The sequence below is a fragment of the Diospyros lotus genome, chromosome 10 (genome assembly GCF_014633365.1).
Source record: "Diospyros lotus cultivar Yz01 chromosome 10, ASM1463336v1, whole genome shotgun sequence".
Classification (NCBI taxonomy): domain Eukaryota; kingdom Viridiplantae; phylum Streptophyta; class Magnoliopsida; order Ericales; family Ebenaceae; genus Diospyros; species Diospyros lotus.
The window spans coordinates 10,550,246-10,577,600 of record NC_068347.1 but is presented as its reverse complement, the minus strand read 5'-3'; the positions used below and the strand labels follow the sequence as shown (position 1 = coordinate 10,577,600).

The following is a 27,355-nucleotide window of genomic DNA, read 5'->3' as shown; positions in this document are numbered from 1 at the left end:
TAATCTTTTTCTTTAACGGCATATACAGTGTGGAGGATCAATTTCATGGTTTTTAACTGAATCAGAATCAAAGCAATGCATCTGTTTCATGTTTAATTAAGCAGCCTAAAGTAGGAGACCCATAAATAAAGCACAAAACAAACCAGGGAATAGACTCATGTTGAAAGGCATGAAAAGAATTATTAATAAAGTTAGAAAGAACTGGAACAACTATAAAACCGCTAAACTAAACCTGCCATTGCAGCAATCTTCGAGAGATGCAGAAGACGCTTTCTTTCTTCTAATGTTGGATTCGTTTTTGCACCCTCAGATTCAGTGTCCTCTACAGCTGCCCCAGTTAAGTCATCATCTTGAGAAAGAGCCAATTCGTGAATAGTATTGGAAGCTGAGGAAAATTGATAGAGGAACAGTTCATGAAGCCAGAGAAGATCCCGGTGCTGCTTGAGAAAAATAGCTAGCTCTTCATGGAACTCTTCCCCGAGTCTTATAAGTTTTGAAAAATCTTTTGCGGCATACAATTGTTTAAACACGAAATAACTAAACCCTCCTTTAGGTCCCATGCTCTCATACTGCACAATAAGGCATCAAAACTCCTGAGAAACATGAGTCCACAAAATACACCAAGCAGAGCAGCATACAAATAAAGTGTCCAAATAGTCAAGAAAAAGGAAACTATTAACACAATCAGGAGATCATACTCTATTATTGAAAATTTTCACCTGTCGATCCAAGAAAAAAAAGCCATGAAATCTTAACTAATGGAAATTAAGAATGCAGGTAAAATTTCTTTTCTTACCATAAGGCTTCTAAGGAGTTTTGAATCATCAAGATCACTGCATATATTCCACAGAGTTTGATATCCACCATGCTGTTTTGCAATAGACAATAAACGGGACGAAAGATTCCTAAAAATCACTTCACTAAGCTCTTCATTTCCTTCACCAGAGTCCTGCAAGGACAAGAAGACCAAAATTAATTAAGTACTCTATTCCATATTAAATATATATATATATAGCACATGCTCTTGGGTTTCCTTTTGCAAACTAAAGCTGAATCTGTATTAGATTTGGTTATGATTAAGACACATGCAGGCAATACTTTTCCCCGTCTTTTGCATGAGCAAGTTTCAGTAGCTGCATTGTCATATTGGCCAATTAGTTTCCATTATGAAATCTCTCTAAAAAAATAAAAGCAATAATATAAATTACATGGATTATTGCATAAATTCAACTAAAGCACTTGGCCTTTGTCGTGTACCTAGGCTAGGAGGAGTTGTATCATGGGTGCTAGGTTGGGGGGGGGGCGTTGAACTTTGGTGGTTATAACAAATTTGTTCTAGAAGGTAGAGATGGCCAGGTCATTGTACAGAAGAATCAATTAGCTGCTGTACTTGGTATATAAGGCCTGATTTAGCCTTATCCGGGTATGAAATATCAATAGAAAACTTTCCAGGAGGAGTTGTATCATGGGTGCTAGGTTGGGGGGGGGGGGGTTGTACTTTGGTGGTTATAACAAAATTGTTCTATAAGGTAGAGATGGCCAGGTCATTGTACGGGAGAATCAATTAGCTGCTGTAAGCCTTATCCGGGTATGAAATATCAATAGAAAACTTTCCAGAATTTCTCCCAAACATTCTCTCTCTCTCTATGTTCTTCTAATTCTCCCTATATTTCTTCTCAATTTCCCCCTTAATTTCTTATCCAATTCTCACTGAAACAGTGAGAATTCATTACCAAACTCAGAGGTCTGACAATTTTAGTATCAAAGCACCTCCTTGGCTGACCAGCTTTTGGTGACTTCAACCCCTATGGCAGACGGAACGAGGATGAAGAACCTCGAGGCCCAACTACCGCACTTCAGCTCAATGGTCTCCAGCTTACAAAACAGAGTAGATCAATTAGAGGTCAGGTACAATCAGAATCATGAAGCAATCACTTCTTTGGACCGGAAAATGGAGAACTCGATGGGAGGATTGGAGAGGAAGCTGGATGTGGCGATTGCCCAGATGCGAACTAAAATTGGTTGTCAAATAGGTGGCCAATGAGAGGAAGTTGGGAGTCAAATTTGGGAACAGCTACAGAGTTTCATGGGGGCAATGTATTCTGCAAGCGATAAGGTTTGTTTTCCAATGCTCTTTAATGTTTTGTTGTTTTTTAATGTTCTTAATGTTTTGTTTTTGTTGTTTTCCAATGACTCTTCTTTCACAATTTCTTTAGTTGTTCTCGTACAATTCTTGATGTTTCTTTTTCTATTTTTCAATTACTAAAGTTATATTGAATTAATATTAATTAATACATTAAAGAACTTAATACCACAGCATTGACAAAGAGGATAAACATAAGTGGGATTATTTTAAAACATTAATAATTATTTAAAAACTATAAGATATATTAATTTCATTAGTATAAATTTAATATCGACCCTAGTTAATTGATAGACCACCGATTCATTGGACATACCAAAGGCATCCAAGGAATCAAGGATAGTTTTGGAATTAGGGAAATTAGCTGTTAGAGGAGGGGTAGAACAGGAATTGCGAGGTTGTGTAACAACCTGCATGTGCGGATTCTAATTCCGTTAGAGAATGAGGAATAAAAGAGAGGTGGCGGAGGTGAGGGCGGTGTGAAGAATTTTTCCAGAAAGTAGGAGAGATTAAGGGCCTCTCGAATTGCCCTATTTTCTTTCTTTTTCGGTTGTAATTGGTTTGGAACTCTTGCTTATTGAATGAAGTATTCTTACAATTATTAGAATTCTACCATTTTGGTAGCAGAGCATTGCGATCCTAATGGTGAACTTAACGGATCGAGTGGGAGATTTAGAGAAGGGGTTGGATAGCGTACAACTAGGCGTGGACGCCATGAAGAGTGAATCGAATGCCATGAGAAGTGAGATTCGATCGGTGGAGAAGAACGTTGCATCCTTGTTGGAACAGTTCGAATGGATGAGAGCGAGATGGGAGGAGCAACAATGAGAAAGGAAGAACAAGGAGAAGAGGGGAGAACAATCACCTGGGGTAGGTGACTCAGAGGCGACGCCCGAGGCGGGTGGGAGGCGAGCTGAAACGAAGGGGGTCGAGGGTGGCTGGCAATCAGAATCTCGCGAACGCCGGCTGGAAATGCCGCTCTTCGATGGAGGTGACCCAAATGGCTGGATTTTCAGGGCCGAGCGATACTTCTCGGTGAATGGGTTGACTGATATGGAGAAGGTGGATACAACAGCTGTATGTTTGGAAGGACCTACCCTCTCGTGGTTTCAGTGGGAAGAAAAATGGCGGAGAATGAGGACTTGGGAGGATTTTAAGCTATTGTTGTGAAGCCGATTCCGACCCACTCAAGAAGGGTCAGTAGAAGAGCGTTTTTTAGCTCTTCGGCAGAGAGGGACTATCTCGAATTACCGTCAAATCTTCGAGGTGCTGGCATCGCCTCTGGAGAATCTGCCAAAAGTTGTGCTAGAAGGGCACTTCATCAGCGGTCTCAATCCGGAGATCAAGACTAAGTTGAGGGTGTTAAGGCCAAGGTGTTTGGAGCAAATGATGGACCTGGCGCAACGAATAGAAGAGAAAAACCTGGTGCTCCGGAGAAATGTAGCTGGACCGACTTCGAATAGAGGTCAATCCGCTTCACTCGCTATTCCAAATTACCAACGTGGGGGTCCTCAGCCCCATGCACAACCTGCTCTTAAATCTTTGGCAGCAAACTTTCCCTATCAATTTCGACCCCAAAACAGTGGGAGGGTGAGTAACCAGACTTGGAAACGGCTTAGTGAGGCCGAATGGAAGTCCAAGCGAGATAAGGGCTTGTGTTTTAGGTGTGACGAGAAGTATACGATAGGCCACAAGTGTAAGAATAAAGAGTTGCAGGTGATGATGATTTATGATGAAGAAGTAGAGGAGTAGTGGGTAGAGGAAGGAGATGCCAACCAGTGCCTCAGCCAAAAGAGAGAAGAAGTAGGGGAACCAATCCAAGGGGGTGAGGTTATTGAGCTGCCCATGAATTCTGTGGTAGGATTGACAGCACCCCAAATGATGAAGTTAAAAGGGGAGATAGAGCAACAGCCAGTTGTGGTCCTGATTGATGGAGAAGTAACCCATAACTTTATTTCTGTGGAGTTGGTGCAGCTGTTGGGCCTAAGTAGGGAGGAAACAGCAGGCTATGGTGTGATTATGGGGACGAGAATGGCAATTCAAGGGGCTGGAATTTGCAAGCGGGTGAAGCTTTAGCTCCAAAACTTGCAGATTGTGGAAGATTTCTTACCTTTAGAGCTGGGAAGCTCGGATGTGATTCTGGGAATGAAGTGGCTAGTAGCGGTAGGTAAGATGAATGTGGATTGGAAGACTCTCACAATGAAGTTTCAAGTAGGAGACATGACTGTAACTTTGCAAGGGGGGTCCTAGCTTGAGCAAGACCTTGGTATCCTTAAAGGCTATGGTGAAAGCATTTAAGGAGGAGGGGGAAGGAATGCTGCTGGAATTGGGGACATTGGCAACTGAAATTGAGGAAGATCCGAGGGCAGTTCCAGAATTCTTAAAGGGCGCTTTGGCAGAATTTAGAGGGGTGTTTAGTGCTAAGGGCAGGCTACCACCAAGCAAGGATAAAGACCATGCCATAAACCTCATTCCAGGATCATCTCCGGTGAGTGTAAGACCCTATCGTTATCCTTATTTACAAAAGAATGAGATTGAGAAGTTGGTGGGTGAAATGTTGGCCGGTGAAATGTTGGCCGCGGGGATCATTCAACCCAGCTCCAACCCATTTTCTAGCCCGGTATTATTGGTCAAGAAGAAGGATGGGGGGTGGCACTTTTGTGTTGATTATAGGGCCTTGAACAAGGTAACGGTTCCAAACAAATTTCCCATTCCGGTAATAGATGAGTTACTTGATGAGTTGTATGGTACTAGGGTTTTTTCCAAACTTGACTTAAAATCTGGTTACCACCAGATTCGAGTTAGGCCCGAGGATGTCCCAAAGACAGCATTCAGGACTCATGAAGGGCATTATGAGTTCCTAGTGATCCCTTTTGGATTGATGAACGCTCCGGCTACTTTTCAAGCGTTGATGAATGAAATTTTCAAAGATTATTTGAGGCGTTTTGTGTTGGTGTTTTTCGATGATATCTTCGCGTACTACAACAGTTTGGAACAGCATGAACAGCACCTAAGATGTGTGTTAAGGGTGTTAGCGGACAACCAACTGGTGGCTAACAGCAAGAAGTGTGTGTTTGGGCAACTGGAAATTGAGTATTTGGGCCATGTTATTTCTTATTTGGGGGTTTCAACTGATAGCAACAAGGTGCAAGCAATGATAGATTGGCCTACTCCAACAATGGTAAAGGAATTGAGGGGGTTTCTTGGACTTACGAGGTACTACATACGCTTTGTGAGAGACTATGGTAAGCTTGCTCGGCCTCTACCTGATAAATTAAAAATAACAACTTCTTTTGAGATGTGGCTGCTGAAGAGGCCTTCCAATAACTCAAGGCTAAAATGGTATCCTTACCCGTTTTAGCCTTACCCGACTTTAAAAGCCTTTCACCGTTGAAGCTGATGCCTCGGGGCATGGAATGGGGGCTGTTTTGATGCAAGAACAGAGGCCGATCGCTTATTTCAGCCAAGCGTTCAGTCAGTTGGGGAGTAAGAAATCCGTTTATGAAAGAGAACTCATAGCCATAGTGTTTGCAGTGAAAAAATGGAGGCACTACTTGTTAGGCAGAAAATTTTTTATTAGAACGGATCAAAAAAGCCTCAAGTACTTGATGGAGCAGCGGGAGGTAAGTCCGAAATATTTGAAATGGATGGTAAAGTTGATGGGATACCAATTTGAGATACATTATCAGGTGTCATAGGCCGAGGGTATATGAATCATTAGAATAGCTTGGGGCAGTATTGTAACTGTGGGTAGAGGAATAATTCAAATTCCTCAAGTAGGCGCGCACTGGGTAGTTAGTTACTGCCGCGCCCACTTGTATCTTGCTTAAATAAGAGCTGGTCGAGGATGGGGAAATCATGTGAGGATTATTCCACAATTTCCTTTCCCTCCCTTTCTCTAGTTTGTTCTCGTTCCTCTCTCTCTGATTCTAGAACTCGCTCTCCCTATTTCTCCCTTCTCAATCGTTTCCCCGCCTGCGTTTCCTCCTCAATTCGGGAGGAATTCTTTTGTCAGATTCGAGCCTGACATTTGGTATCAGAGCCAAGACCTGGAGAGGTAATGGCAGATGGAACGCACGCTAAACAATTGGAGAGCCGACTGGATGCAATCGAAATTGGATTGCGTCACCACCAGGAGCAGGTGGACGAGAGGTTGGAGACGATGGAATTGGGAATAAGGCACGCCCAGGAGGAGATCCACAGGACTAGATCGAAATACACGGAATCGCTGGATCGCGCGGTGAATGGCATCCGAGATGAATTCGCGGGTCTCAGCCAGCAGCTCACGGCCGCCTTGAACATGTTTGCAAGGCAACCGAACGTCAGCCTGTCAACGGAATTCCCTCCCAGACCGCCTTCCACACCAATCCTGACTTCCCCAACGTTCCGTGCAAGACAACCGGATCCAAGAGGTGGTGGAGATCCAGCTGAATTCGGCGAAGGTATGAATTACCGTGGCCAGGGAGGGACCAATCCATCTCATCCTGGTCCACGAATGGAGATTCCCGTTTTCGATCGTGAAAGGCCGAGATGGTGGGTACGCAGGTGTGAACGGGTATTCTACCAGTATCGCGTAGCTGAAGGGGATAAGGTATGTTTGGCTGCTTCCTACTTAGACGATGTGGCGGATGCGTGGTTCCAAACGTGGAGCCATGGAAGAGGGGATTTGAGTTGGCCGGAGTTTGTTAGTCAGTTGTGTCGAAGGTTTGGGGAAAAGAACCGGTCGGATGTCATTGAGGAGTTCAATAAATTGAAACAGAAAGGCACGGTGGAGGACTATCAAACCAGATTTGAGGAATTGAGGGCCTTACTTTCATTGTCTCATCTATATTTAGATGAAGAGTATTTTGTCTCGAGCTTTATCAGTGGGTTGGAGGAGCTAATTAGGCCTACGATTAAGATGTTGTTTCCCACCACAGTGGCCCAAGCAGCTGAACAAGCTCGCTTGCATGAGCTATCGATGGAGGCCTTTGCCAGGAGACATAGGCTGTCATCCAAAACCAATCGAGAGGATCACAACATGGGATCGTATACCAGGGGTAACACATTCTATGGGCAGAGAGGGGGATCCTTGGGAAGGACCAGTCAGCCTACCGTACCGCCCAAGAATTTGTCAGTAGACCAGAAGAGACAATTAGGTTTATGTTTCCGTTGTGGAGATAAGTATGGGCCGGGCCATCAGTGCAAGAAACTTCTCCTCACCATGGAGGGACAGGAAGAAGGAGAAAACGAGGAAGCAGGAACAGAGAAGGAGGAGGAAAGGTTGGAAGGGAATGAAGGAGGGGAAATCTCCATGCATGCTCTCCAAGGACAGGCAGCTGGTAGAGTCATCAATGTGAAGGGAATGGTTCACAAAAGAAGCCTAGTGGTGTTGATTGACAGTGGCAGCACTCATAGTTTCCTTGATGAAACCACTGCCTACAGCTTACAGTGCAATCTTCAGGAAACACCCCCTCTCTCAGTACTAATAGCCAACGGAACTAAAATGGTCAGTCAATTAAGGTGCAAGGAATTCAAATGGGTAATGAGTGGGCAAGAGTTCTCGGCTGATCTGCGAATACTCAAATTGGGAGGGTGTCATGTGGTGTTGGGGGTTGATTGGATGAAAACCGTGAGTCCGTTGGTGTTTGATTTCAACACTTTAAAGGTCACATTTAACTGGGAAGGACAACAAGTAACCCTTCACGGTAGTCAGGAAGTGGGAGAATGTAGGGTGGTGTTTAGGAAGAGAATCCAAAAATTGTTGGATTAAGGGGGTACTACCGTGGGACAACTACACTCCATCTACGCCATGGAGGTCGGGAGAAAGCTGGCAGGAAGTCCATCATATGTTCCTCACAGTGACAAGTGGCTCTTAAACTTGAATGGCCAGGTACATACTCTATGCCCTATTCACGATTTATTAATAGAATTTGAGGATCTGTTTGCCACTCCCCAGTCCCTTCCACCCCACCGAATACTTGATCACTCCATTCACCTTAAACCCAATAGTGAACCGGTTAACTTGAAGGCTTATCGATACTCCCCCATACAAAAGGCAGAAATAGAGAAATTGATACACGAAATGCTAACCAAAAACCTTGTACAACCTAGCCAAAGTCCCTATGCTTCACCAGTCCTCTTAGTAAAGAAAAATGATGGATCATGGAGGTTTTGTGTGGATTATAGGCAGCTTAACTCCCTAACAATCAAGAACCAATTCCCTATTCCCATTATTGAAGACCTGCTGGATGAATTAACTGGAGCATCCATTTTTTCTAAACTAAACTTAACCTCCGGTTACCATCAAATACGCATGAATCCCCTAGACTGCCCTAAGACCGCTTTTCGAACCCATCAAGGGCATTACGAATTCTTGGTAATGCCCTTTGGCTTAACCAATGCTCCAGCCACATTCCAAGCATTGATGAACCACATTTTTGCTCCCTATTTGCGCAAATTTGTCTTGGTATTCTTTGATGACATCCTCATATATAGTTCCACCCTAGCACAACACCTCACCCACCTAAAACTGGCATTTCAGATCCTTAGATTTCATAAACTATATGTGAAGAGGACTAAATGCTCATTTGCAGAAGAAAATGTGGAGTACTTGGGCCATATTATATCAGGACAGGGGGTGAGCACCGATCCACACAAAATTGAAGCGACGAAGAATTGGCCAAGACCAAAGACATTGAAGGAGCTGAGGGGTTTCCTAGGCCTAACTAGATATTACAAAAGGTTTATAAGAGGCTACAAGGTGATAAGCAAGGCACTGACCAATCTTTTGAAGAAGAATAGTTTCCATTGGGGCCCGGAAGCAGAGGAATCTTTTGAATCTCTCAAGGCAGCCATGACTCAGGCTCCAACATTGGCCCTTCCGGATTTTTCTAAGGAATTTATCCTAGAAACGGATACATGTGATACTGGAGTAGGGGTTGTACTTAGCCAAGAAGGACGACCTGTGGCTTACCTAAGTCAATCATTGGCTCCACGTCACCTGGGTCTCAGCATCTATGACAAGGAGCTATTGGCCGTTCTAATGGCGGTGGAAAAATGGAGGTATTACTTGGAGGGCAAGAGATTCACCATTAAAACCGACCACGAGAGCCACAAATTCCTATCTCACCAACGCGTACATAATCAGTTACAGCGGAAAGGAATTACAAAGCTCATGGGCTTTGACTTCGTCATCCTTTACCGGCAAGGGAAAGAAAACAGAGCAGCAGATGCTCTGTCTAGAAGGGAGGGCTCAGCCTCTTGCTGTGCCATTTCAGCATTAGTTCCGGATTGGGTGCAGGAAATTGCCTACAGCTACGACTAGACTCCGTGGATCCAGGATTTACTCACCAAGCTGGCAGTCAGTACCACGTCTGATCCAAACTATCAGTTAAAAGGGGGACTTCTGAGATTTCAAAACAGAGTAATTATTGGGGATGACACTCAGTTGAAACAAAAGATCCTACAAAGCTTGCATGACTCGCCCATTGGGGGTCACTCCGGGCTCAACGTCACCTACTAGCGGGTCAGACAACTCTTCTACTGGAATGGGCTAAAAAGAGACGTGAACAGATTTGTGATCACATGCAGTACATGTCAGAGGTGCAAACATGAGCAAATACCCTACCCGGGCCTCCTTCAACCGCTAGAAATTCCTTCACAAGCTTGGGAATTGATTTCGATGGACTTTGTGGAAAGGTTACCAAAATCTGAGGGCGCAGACACTCTATTGGTGGTAGTAGACAAACTAACCAAATTCAGCCACTTCCTTACCTTGGCCCATCCGTTCACAGCAGCTGAAGTAGCTAGGAAGTTGATGGATACAGTTTTTAAGATTCATGGTTTACCCAAGGCAGTGGTGTCCGATCGTGACAAGGTCTTCACCAGCCAGTTCTGGAAGACTTTAGTTCAAGGGTTAGGCATCAAACTACACTTATCTTCGGCTTACCATCCAGAAACGGATGGACAGACCGAAAGAGTTAACCAGTGCTTGGAAACCTATCTACGATGTCTTTGTATCTCCAAACCTCGTAGCTGGAGTCGTTGGGTAACCTTGGCACAGTGGTGGTATAACACCAATTACCATACAGCACACAAACAAACCCCATTTGAAGCTCTGTTCAGGTATTACCTCCTATTATTCCATATTATTCCAGCAGTAATGCAGTACTCTCCCACCGAAACTATGGCTGACCTCTACCTGAAGGAAAGGCAAGAAGCTCTCCACACAATCAAGCAAGAATTGACCCTAGCTAGCCAGCGCATGAAACAGCTGGCCGATAAGCACATAACGGAAAGGTAGTTTGAAGAAGGAGAAGAGGTTTATCTCAAGGTCAGAAGATTCCAACAACATTTGTTTTGCAAAGGACCAACGTCTAAACTCAACCCCAAGTTCTACGAACCATTCAAAATTCTAGCTAAGGTGGGACCGGTGGCTTATCGCCTGCAGCTGCCGGACAGAGTGGGATTGCACCCTGTCTTCCACGTCTCACTCTTAAAAAAATCTATCAGACCTACGGAGCTCACCAGCCACACGCTACCCGCCCCGTTGGAGGCCATAGAAGACACAGGAGAACCCTTGGCAGTGTTGGACAAACACGTCATATACAATGATGCTGCTCCAGTGACTCAAGTTCTAGTCCAGTGGTCACACCTTCACCCGAACAACACGACATGGGAGTATCTTCCCGACCTCCTACAGCGATTTCCAAGAAGGTCCGACCTCCTCTAATTTCTTGAGGACAAAAAATACTTTAAGGGGGGGGGGGGGGGGGCAATTGTCATAGGCCGAGGGTATATGAGTCATTAGAATAGCTTGGGGCAGTATTGTAACTGTGGGTAGAGGAATAATTCAAATTCCTCAAGTAGGCGCGCGCTGGGCAGTTAGTTACTGTCGCGCTCACTTGTATCTTGCTTAAATAAGAGCTGGTTGAGGATGGGGAAATCATGTGAGGATTATTCCACAATTTCCTTTCCCTCCCTTTCTCTAGTTTGTTCTCGTTCCTCTCTCTCTGATTCTAGAACTCGCTCTCCCTATTTCTCCCTTCTCAATCGTTTCCCCGCCTGCGTTTCCTCCTCAATTCGGGAGGAATTCTTTTGTCAGATCCGAGCCTGACATCAGGCTGGGATGAAGAATAAGACGGCTGATGGGCTATCCAAAATCTGTCACACAGCAACTTTGATGGCTTTGACAGTGCCTAGGGTGGTCCATTTGGAACAGGTGGCAAGTGAGGTAAACACTCATGCAAGGTTGCAAAAAATTATCCAAGAGTTACAAGCTAAACCCTCCTCCCATCCTAATTTTCAACTAGTGAACAAGCACCTCGTCTACAAGGGACGACTTTACTTACCCAAGGGATCTGCACTAATTCCGTTGAAACTCCAGGAAGGGCATGATAGGAGTGTGGGAGGTCATTTGGGGTTTTTAAAAACTTACAAAAGGGTGTTAGCGAATGTCTATTGGCCGCGTATGAAGAAAGATGTGCATCGTGACTGTTCGACTTCTCAACAAAACAAATATATAACCTTGTCACCAAGGGGACTGTTACAGCCACTACCAATTCCTAACCAGATTTGGGACAACATTGCCATGGACTTTATTGAAGGACTCCCAAAATCTAACAAGGTAGACTCAATCTTGGTCATGGTGGATCGACTTAGCAAATATGGACATTTTATTAGTCTTAAACATCCATTTACAGCTGGGGAGGTGGCTGGAACTTTTATCAAGGAAGTGGTGAGGCTCCATGGGGTTCCTAGGTCCATTGTGTCGGATAGAGACAAAATTTTTATGAGCAGATTTTGGGAGAAGATTTTCAGGCTACAAGGCACCAAACTCAAAAGAAGTACAGCTTATCATCCACAAACGGATGGGTAAACCGAGGTACTCAACCAGACTTTGGAAACCTACTTGAGATGTTTTGCTTCTTCCAAACAAAAGGCCTGGTTCGCTTGGTTACCATGGGCTGAATTATGGTACAATACCTCCTATCACACAGCTGCTAAATTAACTCCCTTCCAAGTGGTGTATGGGAGGGAACCGCCTCCCTTAGTGAGGTTTGAGAAGGAAACTACCCCCGTCTCGATGGTGGAGCAACAGATGATTGAAAGGGATGAGATCCTAGATGAACTGAAGGCACAACTTTTGAGGGCACAAGCAATAATGAAGAAGAGAGCAGATGGGGAAAGAAGGGATGTGAAGTTCCAGGTAGGAGACTTAGTATATTTGAAATTAAGGCCGTATCGGCAAAGGTCTTTGGCTGCCCGTGCAAATGAGAAACTAGCGGCACGCTATTATGGCTCGTTTGAGATTTAGAAGAAGGTAGGTCTTGTGACTTACCAGCTGAAACTGCCACCGCATTGTCAAATCCACCCAACATTTCACGTGTCCCAACTACAGGAGGCTAAGGGTGCAATGAAGGCCATGATGGAGCTGCCCAAACAGCTTAATGAAGATCTGGAAATGGTGGTGGAACCCTCAGTGGTGCTAGGAGTGCGTTCGGGGAATGGCAGGAGCATGCAAGGAACATAAGTGTTGATTCAGTGGAAGGGCCTGCCACCATTGGAAGCCACTTGGGAGCCCTACTCAATGATCCAGCAGCAGTTTCCATTTTTCCACCTTAAGGACAAGGTGAAAATTAGGGGAGGGAGTATTGATAGACCACTGATTCACTGGACATACCAAAGGCGTCCAAGGAATCAGGGATAGTTTTGGAATTAGGAAAATTAGCTGTTAGAGGAGGGGTAGAACAGGAATTGCAAGGTTGTATAAGAACCTGCATGTGCGGATTCTAATTCCGTTAGAGAATGAGGAATAAAAGAGAGGTGACAGAGGTGAGGGCGGTGTGAAGAATTTTTCCAGAAACTAGGAGAGATTAAGGGCCTCTCGAATTGCCCTATTTTCTTTCTTTTTCTGCTGTAATTGGTTTGGAACTCTTGCTTATTGAATCAAGTATTCTTACAATTCTTAGAATTCTACCATTAATATTCAAAACATACCATGACCCTAAATAGCATACCAACTAAATCTACCCCTTACGTACCCTTATTATTCCAAGTCATGTACCGACACCCCAACCTCATCTTGGGACCCCTATCATACCTCAATCCTGGCAACTATGCTTTGACTTATCAAAAGGAGAAGCACACAACCAAGGAAACCAAAAATAGAAAAAATGAAGTGGAAAGGAGGCTTTGCAACTCATTCAACACGTTCAAAAAGCCAAGTCAAGATTCTTGACTACCACAAATAATGGATGTACCAAATGACTTCTAGGAGGCAGTTGTTTGTCAAGTGCCAAAATATCATGAAAGGTCCACATGGATAGAAAGAAATAACCAGCATTATAAAGTAAAATCAGAGGGCACGAGATTAACCTGACATCTGGCTTCAGCCAAACTTTTCACAAGTTGATAAAGAGAGTCAAGAAGAGCATCTCTCCTACTCCAATACTCATCCAGCAATCCTCTGTGCTCTTCTCCACGCTCAATTTTTCCAGTGATGGCACCAGAATATGCCTCAAGTAATAATTCAGAGAGTACTTCGAGGTTAGAATGAAAGTCTGATTTTCTAGACAAATCAAGATGATATATTTCAGTTACCAGCTGAATCATGAAAGAGGCAATCCTCCACGAGCCACTCCTTACAACAGGTTGACTATACCATGGTGTTAAACCCTCAGGAGAGGGATACCACATGTGATGCTCATTTTGGTACTGTGTTGCTGTGCGTATTAAATTCACACAGGCATTTGAGAGTTCACAAGCTCTTTGAATCTGAATCACTGGAGGCATCTCCGTCCTGATCAAGTATCCTAACTGTTTGTCTAAACAATAAAATAATTCTTCCAGATCTGAAACTCTACTGTAAAATACTTCAGCATTGTCCCTGTCCATTAGAAGAACGGTACACCGACGGGCATGCTCACCAACCAATTGAATTAGATCCCAAAGGGATCCAGAAATTTCATTTTCTGAAGTAGAATTAGAAGAGCCAACTCCAGCAGATCGATTCTGGCCAATCATATATTGCAGCTCCCTAAGTTGAATCATAGCAGCAAGTTTTTCACCATGTTCCATGATAGTTTGCAGTGATTGTCCTGGCAAAAGAAAAAAATATCCTAAGAGTTAATGTGTGATTAGAAAAACTTGGGAATGAGAAGCTCTTTGCATGATTATAACAAGTAATAGGAATTGCATTCTTCACTACATTATATGAAAAGTTGGTTACTTATTCATTTCTTACTCAAAGAATGATATTACAGTAATTACATGGCCAAGCCAAAATAATAACAAAATGTGAACAACCCCCCCCCCCCCCCCCCCGGCCGCCTTTCTTTCTGTGAATTGAGCATTAGAAATCATGCTTAAACTCTAATAACTTTTATTTACAGAAAAAAACTTTAATAACTTCATTTCTGCAACACTATATTTCTAAACAACTACCATCAGAGATGTAATAGTTTTTCTTAAGCACAAAGACCCAGTAGATACCAAATATGCTAAAAGTAAAAGATTCACTAAACATTAGTTTTCAAGGTTAACATAGATGTGACAAAAAAGGAAGTACCCCCCCCCCCCCCCCCCCCCCCCCGCGCGCGCGTACATATAGAACAAACATGCATAAAACAGCCCCATTACTTGGGCAAAAATCATACTCTGTCTTGAATACAGTTCCTCATGGCACTTGGACAAAGCAAGAAACTGGAGAAACTTCTGATGCTTCTGATGCTTATCCATGAGTTGAGTGGAAACAAGAGCCACAATCTCAGCACCTCTGGTTGTTGTCCAATGTTTAGCTAGGGTGTCAACAATTGATTTGCTCACTCGGGCAAAAACATTCGTTTCTCCATCCCTTTCAAATGCCCCAGCATTTCGAAGCTTATCAAGTGAACCATCAACTTGCCCAGATGAAAGAAACTCATGGAAAAGATGGTTCAATAAAGCTTCTGACTCTTCATCTTGAGCAGTCCGGCGTCCAATTCCAGTAAAAACTGCCTTCTGTCTTTCCCCAGCATCCCATGCTTCTGAACTAACCCTTCTAGGAGCAATATTGCCTGCAAATGATAAGTTTCTTTTCTCCTTCTGTGCAGATCCTTCATTAGAACTCCCTTTACGTGATAAGCTTCGTTCAGGGGGTTCTACTCCACCAAGTACAACAGCTTTTTCAGGAATTGCCCAAACACCAGCTTTCTCTGTGAGTACAGCCCACACCCCATCTTCATCATCATCCGAGGAAGAAAAAACTGAAGCATCTAGCACTTTTCCAGCATCATAAGGTAGATCAAACTGGTAGAGTCTAGTAGAATTTCTCCAGTAATGTGATACTGTAGCAGTCCCATCACCAGAAAGTATAATAGTAGATCCAGAAGGCTTTCCCCCCACTCGCAATCTCATGGAAAATAAGAAGTCCTCCTCTTCTACTCTTGCTTTAGGAATTATAACTCGGTTGGAAGCCTTTTTCTCCAAAATCCTCTCATGAAGTGACACAATATTTTCAGGGGAGATGTCTACCCCAGACCTATATTGCATGGGCAGAAGTGAATACGTTATGTAGCTTGAGCTGCTTAACCGATCTTTGCAGAATGTAGCAATGAGAATAGTAAATACTTTGCCGTGGATGTCAACCTGCATATCCAGAGGCCAGATCCGTTTCTGACCAGCCAAATTCTTTTGGATGCCCAAATCACCATCAGCTCCTATGATTTCATTAGACCAGAGCTTCAACACAGTTATGTCAGGGGAAAGTGTAACATTGAAACACTGTATCTCATTATCAGTTAGCAGGAAAAATTGTCGATTGCGCTCTTCTGAAGAATAATGTGGAAGACGCCAAATCATTGACCTTGGATACCCCTTGCCCCCTGTAACTAGGCAGCTATCACTTTTTTGAGATACTGAATTCAAATTGTCCAGATAAATCTTCTTCCGCTGAACACCGGTGGGGCTACAGTAAAACTGCCAAAGCTCACTATTAGGACCACATGCAAAAGCAACACAGGTGTGCCTGACATCAGGAATTACAGAAGCAATCAAAGAATTTAAACAACTTGACCCGCTTGAAATGCTTCCTTGCTTGGAATGTTGTTGTTGCCTATTTGGGGTGGTCCAATCAGTAAGTGAATCTGCCATCTCTAATTCATCAATTGATGCAAGACTTGTAACTGGAGAATTCCCGCCTTCAGAATATATGTCTGGCCAGTATATAAGAGCTCGAGTTCTCTGATTACACATGACAATACTGGCAGAGTTGCAATGTTGAACAACTTTGTCCATTTTCCTAACTGTTTGATCCCGACTGACAATGCAGACCATCCAATTGTTATCAGAACCTGAGTTTCTGCCATTCTGTCCATCTTCCAAGACGCTCAAAGGAAGATCAATAACAACACATTTTCTTGAAGCAGCAGGTGATAAGTAATTCCAAGTAAAGAGTTTGCTGCCATGGATAATCCATGCAAGGGAAGTTTCCTTGTCCAATCCACCAGAGATGGAACAAGCACCTGCCACAGGAGATACAATTATCACCCCTATCAAAGAAATAGAAGCCTTTGAGTGAACTACAAATCCAAGCAAAATATTGACGCTACAGGACTAACCAGGAGCATGCATTTGCATGGGCATGGCTAGCTCATCACGAACCGCTTGGGGAAACTCCCCAACAAAAACAGGCTGGAGTGGGTCTGCGTCATCCAGCTTCTCACTTTTCTTGACTGGTGGCATTCTGAAAGTCAACAAGCAGGTATATAACAATTGGTAAGTAAATTAACAAATTTAACTTTATGATACAATGTTCTGTTGGTTTGTTTTTGATGGTATCTTGATGATGAGTATCTTAACACAAAACGTTAATAAGTATTGCTTAAATGATATTAAAGTAAATGATTTGGACTTCAAGGCTTATGAAACAAAACTTCAACATTTTGAACAATTCTTGAAAATGGTTTAGACCTTGTCAATGAAATCTTGCGGATTCTGAAATAATGTCAAAGTCTTAAAATACAAAACAAATAGAAGAAAATTTATGTAAACATTGAATCTAGTGACACAACCATTGACTTCTTTTCTAAAACTATAGACTGGTTCTTCAAAGTTAAGACAAATTGTCGACTGCTTTCCAAAGCAAGTCAACCGGTTTCACTTTGTACTTTTTGGATCAAGGTTTCAGGATTACACAATCGACAGCTTTTCAAAACTAGAAAATCTATCGACTGCTTCTCGAATTTTCAAAATAAATTGTTGACTAATGTCACATTCCTAGGGTTTTCGAGGGTTGAGACTGGAATGAGGGGGGGGGGGGGGGGAATCAGAACGAGAGAATTGAAAGGAGGGAGCGAAATTAGTAGAAGGGGAGGGAGAAATCAAAGAGAATCGAGAGAGGGATAGAGAGAATCAGAAGAAAAGGATTTCAAAATCATTTCACATAATATCCCATCCTCTTACAAATAACCCTCTTATAGGCATAGCTGGCTGCTAACTGAATTCATAATAGCACCCATGTGCTCTTAACGGATTACAAAATATCTCTTAACAAACTATTGTAACCCTATTACAATATTACCCCTCCATTACTCTTAGGATCATGATAATTCCCCCTTCCTTAAGAGGTTTCTTGTTCTCAAGAACCATATTACCATTGTGATGTTGTTTCTTCATCCAATTCTCATTCTCATTGTCTGTTTAATCTCTCTTTCTCCTCCTAAGACCATTCCTCTTTGCTTTTATATTCCTTCTCTTTTGCTTTTCTTGCACTTGTAAAATGTTGTATTTGCAGATCTCCATGCAAATTCTCCCTTTTCTCATTAATCTGTAAATCCCCACAATGTCTTGGATCTTCATACATGAACTATGCCAGTGCATGGTAGCAATTAGTAGTCCAACAAAAACCTTTTCTTTCAACATCTTCCCAATTGCAACAACCCAATTCACAAAAGGTAATTATAGCTTGTGGCCAAGCTCAGTCTTGTCTCCAACATGAATCAAAAGTTTGACCACACTCCTATTTAGCTGTGGAGAATCTCCCATCAACGTCATAGGTATTATCTCCAAATGCTTAGTGCAATGTTGTCTGATTACTTCCACTGCTACTGTGACAACCTGGGCTCGGATTTCAGTGTCAAAATTTGCATACTGGATAGGGAAAGTATCCTTTCTAGACAAAACTAATCTTCTGACATTCTCATGGTAGTCTTTGGTGCTTAGAATCTCCTCATTCAATATAGCATTCACAACTTTAATCACTGTGGTCTTCTGAATCATGCATTGTTTGTAGCATATTGTCTAACAATTCATATTCCATTCACGGAGGCAAAGCATGTTGGAGTAGTTCAGTGGCAGGTGGAAGATCTTGTCACGACCCTAAAGGTCGGACAAGGGTATGGATGAAATTAGTAGAAAGGGAGCAAGGTTGTAATTAGCCTAATACTTGTAATAAGCAGTAGTTGTACCAAACAGTTATAGTTTTAACAACTTGTACACTTTCTGTTACAACTAAAAGGCTGCCTATAAAAGGAGAACAAGCGTCTGAGGATGGGAATTATGAAATGAAATAGAGCATAATTATTTCCCTCCTATTCTCTCTCTCAACTCTCCCTCCTTTCAAATTCTCTCTCTCCTAAATTCAAATTCCTACAGCTACTATAATTCCATAATTGCATAAGTCTCAGATTCGAGATTTATCATTTTGGTATCATAGCCGGTCATCCTCGGCGACAAAGACGGTGATCGGATCAAGCAATTGTGGTGATCTAGCAGTGTAAAAGCAATGGCAGAGGGTACTCGCTTGAAGCAGTTGGAGACACAAATGGAGGCATTGGAATTTGGAATGCATCAGACACACGAGGCGATCGCTCAGGGAAGGGAAGAACAAATCGCTTCACATGAAGGGAAGCAACATGAATTGGAGAAGCACCGAGAGACAATGAAGAAATACGGACAGAGGATCAATAGCATGTTCAACATGCTATCCTCTCTACCTCAATTTAGGCTGTTACTTGAATTTCCACCCCAATTATTGACAGATCCTAGCTATTCTGGCCACAAAATCCTTCCACGACCTCTGAGGATGGAGGAGCCAACTGAACCATTGGAGGAGGATACAGGAGTTTAGGTAAGAGGAATTACTTCCCATACTAATAGTCATACCCTGATGCCACGACTAGAGATTCCCATGTTCGATGGATCCAAGCCTAGGTGGTGGATCCGTCGGTGTGAGATTTTTTCAATTGTACAATGTACCTGAGGTGTAGAAGGTAACAATGGCAACAGCTTATCTCAATGACATTGCCGACTCCTGGTATCAAGGGTGGATTAAGGCCAAGGAGATAGAGCTAGGTTGGAATGAATTTGCAGAGGAGTTATGTGAGGTTTGGGGAGAAGAATATACCCAATGTGATCAAAGAATTTAAGATGCTCAAACAGGTAGGAACAGTGATTGAATATTTGGATAAGTTCGAGAAATTAAGGGCCCTCATGTGGAATGCTAAGCCATCACTGACTGAGCAGTAGTTTGTATCTAATTTCGTGAGTGGCCTTAGGGGAGAACTATGATCTATGGTCAAAATAATGATGCCTGCGACCGTGAGGCAAGTGGCAGAGAAAGCTTGATTACAAGAGCTAACATTAGAGGCCATACTTGAGAAGAATAAGGTGTGGCCAAAGTCTAGCTCTAACCCTCAACAAACAGTGGGGATGAGCTCAAAGAGGATGAATGCAAGGGTCTTGCTGGGACCACCTAAGACGAATTTCAATGAAGCAAAAGGGACTACAATGGAGTAGATAAGGCAATTAGGGCTCTGCCACAAGTGCGGGGATAGATATAGCCCAAGCCACCAGTGTAAAAGACAATTGTTAAAGATGGAAGGCAAAGAAGAGGAGAAAGAAGATAAGGAAGGGGATGACATCGGGGAAGACATTTAGAGGGCAGAGGAAACAGAAATGGAAGATGAAGGAGGATGTCATGACCTTGGGAGTAATAAAGGGGCATTATTGTAATAGAGTATAATAGTTAGTTAGGGATATTTTATAAGTTGTTAGAACCACATGGGTGCTGTTAGGATATTGTTAGAAATTAGTTAAACATCTAGCTATGTCTATAAAAAGGCCAATTGTAAGAGGAAATGGATATGCTTGAATTAAATGAATGAAATCTGATTCTCTCTCTACAATTTCTCTACAATCTCCCTCTCATTTTTTCTCTATTTCTCTCCCTCATTTCTCTCTACATTCTTCCCCATTTCTGTCCATTTCTTCCTCTCAAATATTTTGTTCTTGATTCTATTCATCAGCTCATTCCGATTGTCATTCCAATCCTAGGCTAAATCCTAGGTTCATGACAAATTGGTATCAAAGCAGTCAATCCTTAGCTGTGATTTTGATTCTAGTTGAAGGCCAATGAAATCAATTTCATTGATTAAGGTCCAGATCGAGGACGGGAGTGCTGGCTCAGATCTGAAGGAGAAGTAGGTGAATTGGTTGCGGAACGGAAAGGATCATAGGAAGTGATCCTGGACACAACAAAGAATGGATTGAATAATTGAGTCAATCCATTTGGGAGGCTGTGCTGGAGGCGACTTGGCCAATTGGTTCGGACAGTGCCTTTGATGATTCTTGGGTTGAAATTCAGTAAGTGTTGGTGGGAGATTGTGGATGAGCAGACAAGACGTCTCCGAAGGAAGATCCGACGATTCATAGAAGCGGAAGAGTAGGTTGATTTGCGACTGATTTTTCCGAGGCTGTTGCAGGTGCGTTAGTAAGGTGAAGAAAATATTCCAGCGAGTTCGATTGTCGATCAAGGCGAACTCAAGGAGTGCGGTGGTCCTCCAGCCATGGTCGGTGATTGTGAGGAAAAAAAAAAAAAAATAGTCGGCGGGAGGCGATCGTTGCCTCCGTAGCAATCGTGAGCAGAGCCGAGCTTGGCCATCTAAGCAAACATCCTCAGTTCGAACTTGGAAGGCGCAGCAGGCACTCCTGTTCTGAGTCTTGAAGAGGAAGGCAGACAGTTGAGGCCTAAAGAAGAGACGCGGCTAGGAAGATCGTTGCACCATTTCAATTCCAGCAAGCAGTGAAGGCGTGAAGTAAACCTAGATCCAGGTGATCTAGAAGCTATAGCTATCGCGAGCAGATAGCGAGCAAGTCCAGAGGGTGCGCGTTAGTCGATTTTGATTGGGCGGTGAATTCTGACACTCGCTGGGAGGGGAAGTAGGTCAGGCGAGTCTTCCTACCAATTCTTGGTGGCAAGTGCAAGGATCCTCAAGCTGTGACTGCTTCATTCCATCGCTGCTAATTTCCAACGCTTCATGACTAATTTCTAATCATTCATAGGCAACGTTCCGACAGCTCTCGATTTCAAGTTTGAAGGCAAGATCAGATTTAGCTACCATTATGGTCGGCGTTACCGACGTGATTCCAGCAAGTATAGAGACTGCTTGCAGCAGGTGAGTTAAGAGGTTGTTTATCCATTGTGTTAGTCAGCTCTAAGTGGCAACTCAATTGCAGATCAGAGTGGCGCAACGGATTCGGCGGATTCTGTGTGAAAAGTGGATTCTTCCAGCTTATCCAGCTAGTTGATTGTTGGCGCTTGAGACTGTGAGAAAAGGGAAACAAAGATTAATTTTGGCTTTGAATTTTGGGTTAACTTGTTTGAAGAAGAGCAGTATGTGGTCTTCAAAGTATGCTGATTGTGAAAAATCAGCTAAGGGGAGCAGTGCGTAGGAGCTTCAATTGCAGCAGAAGAATGTTTCATTTTCAGCTGAGATAGAGTTTCAATGGCAGCCAAAGAAGGCTGCATTTTCAGTTGGCAACAACAAGGAACATAAGAAGGGGATCAGCCAATTGGACAAAGGAACCAGCAATGGGTTTGATGAAGAGCGCAAGGAATTCGGTCGAATGTTTCGCGAGAAGTTGCAAGAATTTGCAATGATACTATCTAAAAAGTATCATTACAACTTCCCCACCGAATACTTCGATGATTATCAAGGAAGTTTCAACAAGGAGGAATTCCTTGGAGCGGAGCAACCGAAGGAAGAGACAAGATTACGAACATCCAATTCACTACCTACTCTAGACTTTGGGCAGAAAAGAAGCACTCTGATAGGGCAGCAGATCAAAAGGAGCCTTCAGATCTTTTTGAAGAAGAAATAATACCCCAAGATGCATCTACTAAAAGGCTGCAAGGAAATATTAGGGAAGCAATTGATGAAGTGATAGAGGAGGCCAAAGCCAACTCGTTACCCCCAGTAGCTAGTGCAAGGGCGGAAGGGTTTGGGACTGCTCCAGATCAGAAGTTTGTGGAAAATGGGACAGCATTGGATCAGACAAATCAGACTAAAGGACCAGCCATCGGTGTGGATGATGGTGCTGAAGCCTTTCCTCAGATTTTAGACTTATCGAAATCCAAGGAAGAATCACATTCAGAATAAAATATGGATTTGACTTGGGTTAAAATAAGCAACGAGAAGGTGAAGACAGCACTAGTTGGAGGAAAATTAAGGGATATAGTGGAAGGAATCAAAGGGTTTGCTGAAGAAAACAAAACTATCGTTGCTGTGTTGGTTTTTGCTCCTACTAGAAAATCCAAGTTGCTGTCTACCGTATGGAAGGATGAATCATTGGTTGAAATGGAAGTTGCAGCAACTCCTAATGCTAATGCTCACAAACAGCTTTGGTATGAGTATCCAAGGCAAATCTGCAATCCTCCATTGCTGCAATTTCAGGATGTTGCTGGGAGTTTTGCAGTAGAATATGGCAGTGGGATGGATGGAAATGAAATTACAGCAGCTAAGAATACATGCTTACCTTACTTATTAGTATGGGACGGGGATGAACTATCAAAGGAAGTCAAGGACACAGTTAATTCTTCCTTTAGACTCTTAAGTTTCAACTGTTAACCATATCAGGACGGGTGTGGCTGATCATGTTCTTCAATGGAAGGCCGAATTTGATTGGACAACTATAGAAGGAGGTGGTTGTATTGGGCTTGAATTCGATAAAGTTTCTTCTATGGAAGTTTTGGGGCAACTTAGGCCAGAGAGAGATCTTAGGCACTTAAGAACGAGGAAGAAGAAGAGACCTAGAAGGAGAAAGAAAGAAAGGAAGATCAATCAGATAGAAAAGGCGGGAATTGGATGAAGCAATGGCTACTTGTTGCAAATTCTTGGGGATAAGAACTCTCTCAAGAAGGGGGGAATTGTCATGACCTTAGGAGTAATAAAGGGACATTATTGTAATAGGGTATAATAGTTAGTTAGGGATATTTTACAAGTTGTTAGAAGCACATGGGTGCTGTTAGGATATTGTTAGAAATTAGTTAAAAATCTAGCTATGTCTATAAAAAGGTCAATTGTAAGAGGAGACGGACATGCTTGAATTAAATGAATGAAATCTGATTCTCTCTCTACAATTTCTCTACAATCTCCCTCTCATTTTCTCTCTATTTCTCTCCCTCATTTCTCTCCACATTCTTCCCCATTTCTGTCCATTTCTTCCTCTCAAATATTATGTTCTTGATTCTATTCATCAGCTCATTCTGATTGTCATGCCAATCCTAGGCTAAACCCTAGGTTCATGACAGATGAGAGATCTCCTTCCATGCATTAAAGAAGGAACTCATAGGGAAGATCATAAAAGTGAAGGGACAAGCTGGAAAGAGAAAGCTGATGGTTCTCATAGATAGTGGCAGTACGCATAGCTTCCTCAATGAAGCTACTGCCACTAATCTAAAGTGTGAATTGGTGGCTACTACCCCGTTGTTTGTCACTGTGGCCAATGGTAATCGCATGCATAGCCACTACAAATGCATTGATTTCAAGTGGTTCATGTAGGGGCAAGAATTATCTATGGATTTGAGAGTTCTGGAGTTGGGAGGATGTGATATTGTATTGGGGGTTGACTGGATGAGGACAGTTAGTCCTCTGACATTCAATTTTAGCAAGTTAGAGGTGACAGTAGATGTGGCCGGTGAGAAGCTAACACTTGTGGGGAGTCTAGAAACAAGGGAGTGTAAACTAATCACGGGGAAGAAATTGTAGAAGTTACTCAAGAAGAGGAAGGTCCAAATTTCCCATCTATTCTCCATTCAAGCTGTGGAAATAAAGGAAGGAGAATACACTGAAAGAAGGGACAAAGAGAAGCAGAAGTTGGAACTTACGAGACCCGAAGAAGAGGTAACTACTAACACCCTCAATGAACTTTTGATTGATTTTAGGATTTATTTGTTGAACCTACCTCTCTTCCTCCTACCCGGGCCCTAGACCATTCCATTCCTCTTAAACCAAACTTAGAACCAGTTAACATTAGACCCTATCATTACTCACCCGTATAAAAGTTTGAAATTGAAAAACAAGTAAAATAAATGCTATCCACCTCAATTATACAACCCAGTCAAAGCCCATTTGCATCACCCGTCTTATTAGTCAAAAAAAAAAAGAGGGCACCTAGTGGTTTTGTGTGGATAACCACCAGCTCAACACCCTAACCATCAAGAATAAATTCCCTATCTCCATTATAGAATACTTGATGGATGAATTACATGGGGCAACCATTTTTTCTAAGCTAAACCTAAGATCTGGTTACCACCAGATCAAAATACACCCTGCTGATATTCCAAAAACCGCATTTCGTACCCATCAAAGCCTCTATGAGTTTCTTGTTATGCCATTCGGCTCACTAATGCCCCTGTCACCTTTCAAGCCTTGATGAACCAATTATTAGCCCCTACCTAAAGAAATTCATATTAATATTCTTTGATAACATACTAATATACAACCCTAACCTGGAACTCCACCTCACCCACCTAAGGACAACTTTTGAAATCCTTAAATTCAATCAATTGTATGTCAAATTTCCAAATGTTTGTTTGCAAAGAAGGAGATGGAATATCTGGGGCATGTGATCTCGAGTGAAGGGGTGAGTACAGACCCGAGGAACTAAATGGCCAAGACCTTCCACCGTTAGGGAATTAAGGGGGCTTCCTAGGGTTAACAGGATACTACAGGAGGCTTGTCCCACACTATGGGATAATTAGCAAGCCCTTAATAGAGCTGCTAATGAAAGATAAGTTTCAGTAGAATCCCAAGGCAGAGACAACATTCACAACTCTTAAGGTGGCCATGACACAAGCCTTGATATTAGCCCTACTTGATTTCTCAAAAACCTTTGTGGTGAAGATGGATGCTAGTGAAATAGGGGTAGGTGCAGTGCTCATGCAAGAAGGAAGACCACTGGCATACATCAGCCAGGCCTTAGCCCCCAAAGCATTTGGGACGAAGTGTGTACAACAAGGAGCTATTGGCAATTTTGGTGGCAGTGGACAAGTGGGGGCACTACCTTGAGAGTAGCCACTCCATCATAAAGACTGACTATGATAGCCTAAGGTATCTGTTGCAACAGAGGTTACATACCCAGCTTCAAAAGAAAGGGATATCCAAGCTGTTGGGTTTGGATTATACAATCCATTACAGACAAGGGAAAGAGAACAAAGTGGCTAATGCAGTTTCCAAAAGAGAATGGCAGGTCGGCTATAATGCCATCACAGTTGTAGTCCCTAATTAGGTGAAGGAGATCACAGAGAGCTATGTGAAGACTGAGTGGCTTAAAGAACTGCAAGAGCAACTGGCTATAGAGCCTACTTGGAGTAGAGGGTATACAATGTCTAACGGGATGATCAGATATCGGGGCCGAATAGTGGTGGGAAATGACGAGAGAATTAAGGGCAAGATTCTACAGACTCTACATGACTCACCCTTGGGGGGCCATTCAGGAATCAAGGCTACTTACCACAAGGTAAGGCAGCTTTTCTTTTGGCCAGGACTAAAGAAAGAAGTGGAGTTTGTACTAGCTTGTCCTACCTACCAAAGATGCAAGCACGAGCATGTAGCCCTACCAGGATTACTCCAACCATTAACCATACTAGAATAAGCTTGGGAAGGGGTATCCATGGACTTCATTGAGGGGTTACCAAAATCAAAGGGCAAGGATGTCATGCCGGTGATTGTGGACAGGCAAACCAAGTATGCACACTTTGTAGGTCTCACCCATCCATTCATGGCTCAAGAAGTTGCTAGACAATTCCTAGACTCAGTGGCCAAGATCCATGGAATTCCAAAGTCAATAGTATCCAACACGAACAAGATTTTCACAAGCCACTTTTGGCATGAGTTGTTTAAAGGCCTAAGAGTAGGGTAGCATATGTCTACAGCCTACCATCCAAAGACAAATGGGTAAATTGAAAGAGTGAATCAATGTCTAGAGTCCTATCTAAGGTGTGTGTGCTTTGCCAAACCCAAGAGTTGGAGTAGATGGTTGTCTATGGCACAATGGTGGTACAACTCAAGCTATCACAGTGCCATTAAAAAGTCTCCATTTGAAGCATTATTTGGATGCCAAGCCCCTATTTTGCCTGCCTTAATGAATGCCCCCACAACAATGTCTACCGTGGAAGATTATCTAAAACAAAGGCAGAGGATGCTACAATTACTAAAGAAGGAGCTTACAACAGCGTTGAATAGGATGAAACAAGTGGCTGATAAGAAGAGAAGTGACCAGGGATTCAACGTGGGCAATAAGGTGTACCTAAAGGTCAAGCGGTTCCTCCAGCACTCTTTCTCAACAACTCCAGCTTCTAAATTGAGCCCTAAGTACTTTAGGCCATACATTGTGCTTGCTAAGGTAGCCAAGGTAGCTTACAAGCTGCAACTGCCCGAGGGGACACCTACTCATCCAGTGGCCAAAGGGTGTTGAGCAAGTTAGCCTGGCTTTTGCTGAGAGATGCAAGGGGAGAAATTTGAGACAGACTTGAGATTGTTGCAATTGAGGGGTTGTGATGTGGTTCTCGGAGTGAATTGGATGAAGGGGGTAAGCACCATCAGCTTTGATTTTAACTGAATGGAGGTATCCTTTGAGAAAGATGGGAGGAGGAAGATATTATCTAGAGAAAAGGAGACTGGGACATGTAAAATGATCTCTGGGAAAAGGCTAATCTTTGGGAAAAGGCTGCAAAGAGCATTCAAGGGAAAGTGGAATCACTTGGCACACCTCTTCTCAATTGTGGCCATGGAGGAAGGACAAGGCGATCAGATGATGCAGGGTGAGATCTGCCTAACAGTCAACACACCCCAGGGGATTCCAGATCGGGTACAACACTTAGAAATCATTAATAAATTGCTGGTAGAATATAAGGATCTTTTCTTTGAACCTAAATCCCTACCCCCAACCAGATTATTTGACCACTCAATC

At 43.0% G+C, this 27,355-nt stretch overlaps 1 protein-coding gene across 1 annotated transcript in view; it reads right to left on the bottom strand.

Moving 5' to 3' along the window:
* LOC127811517 (nuclear pore complex protein NUP133) overlaps positions 1-27,355 on the bottom strand; it is a 65,803-nt gene that overhangs the window by 26,330 nt on the left and 12,118 nt on the right. The window contains exons 2-6 of the mRNA XM_052351447.1: positions 16,723-16,847; positions 14,782-16,626; positions 13,502-14,223; positions 797-949; positions 233-569 (exon numbers count right to left, since the gene is read on the bottom strand). Of these exons, the coding sequence (XP_052207407.1) occupies positions 233-569; positions 797-949; positions 13,502-14,223; positions 14,782-16,626; positions 16,723-16,847 (3,182 nt within the window). The remainder of the gene's footprint in view (positions 1-232; positions 570-796; positions 950-13,501; positions 14,224-14,781; positions 16,627-16,722; positions 16,848-27,355) is intronic.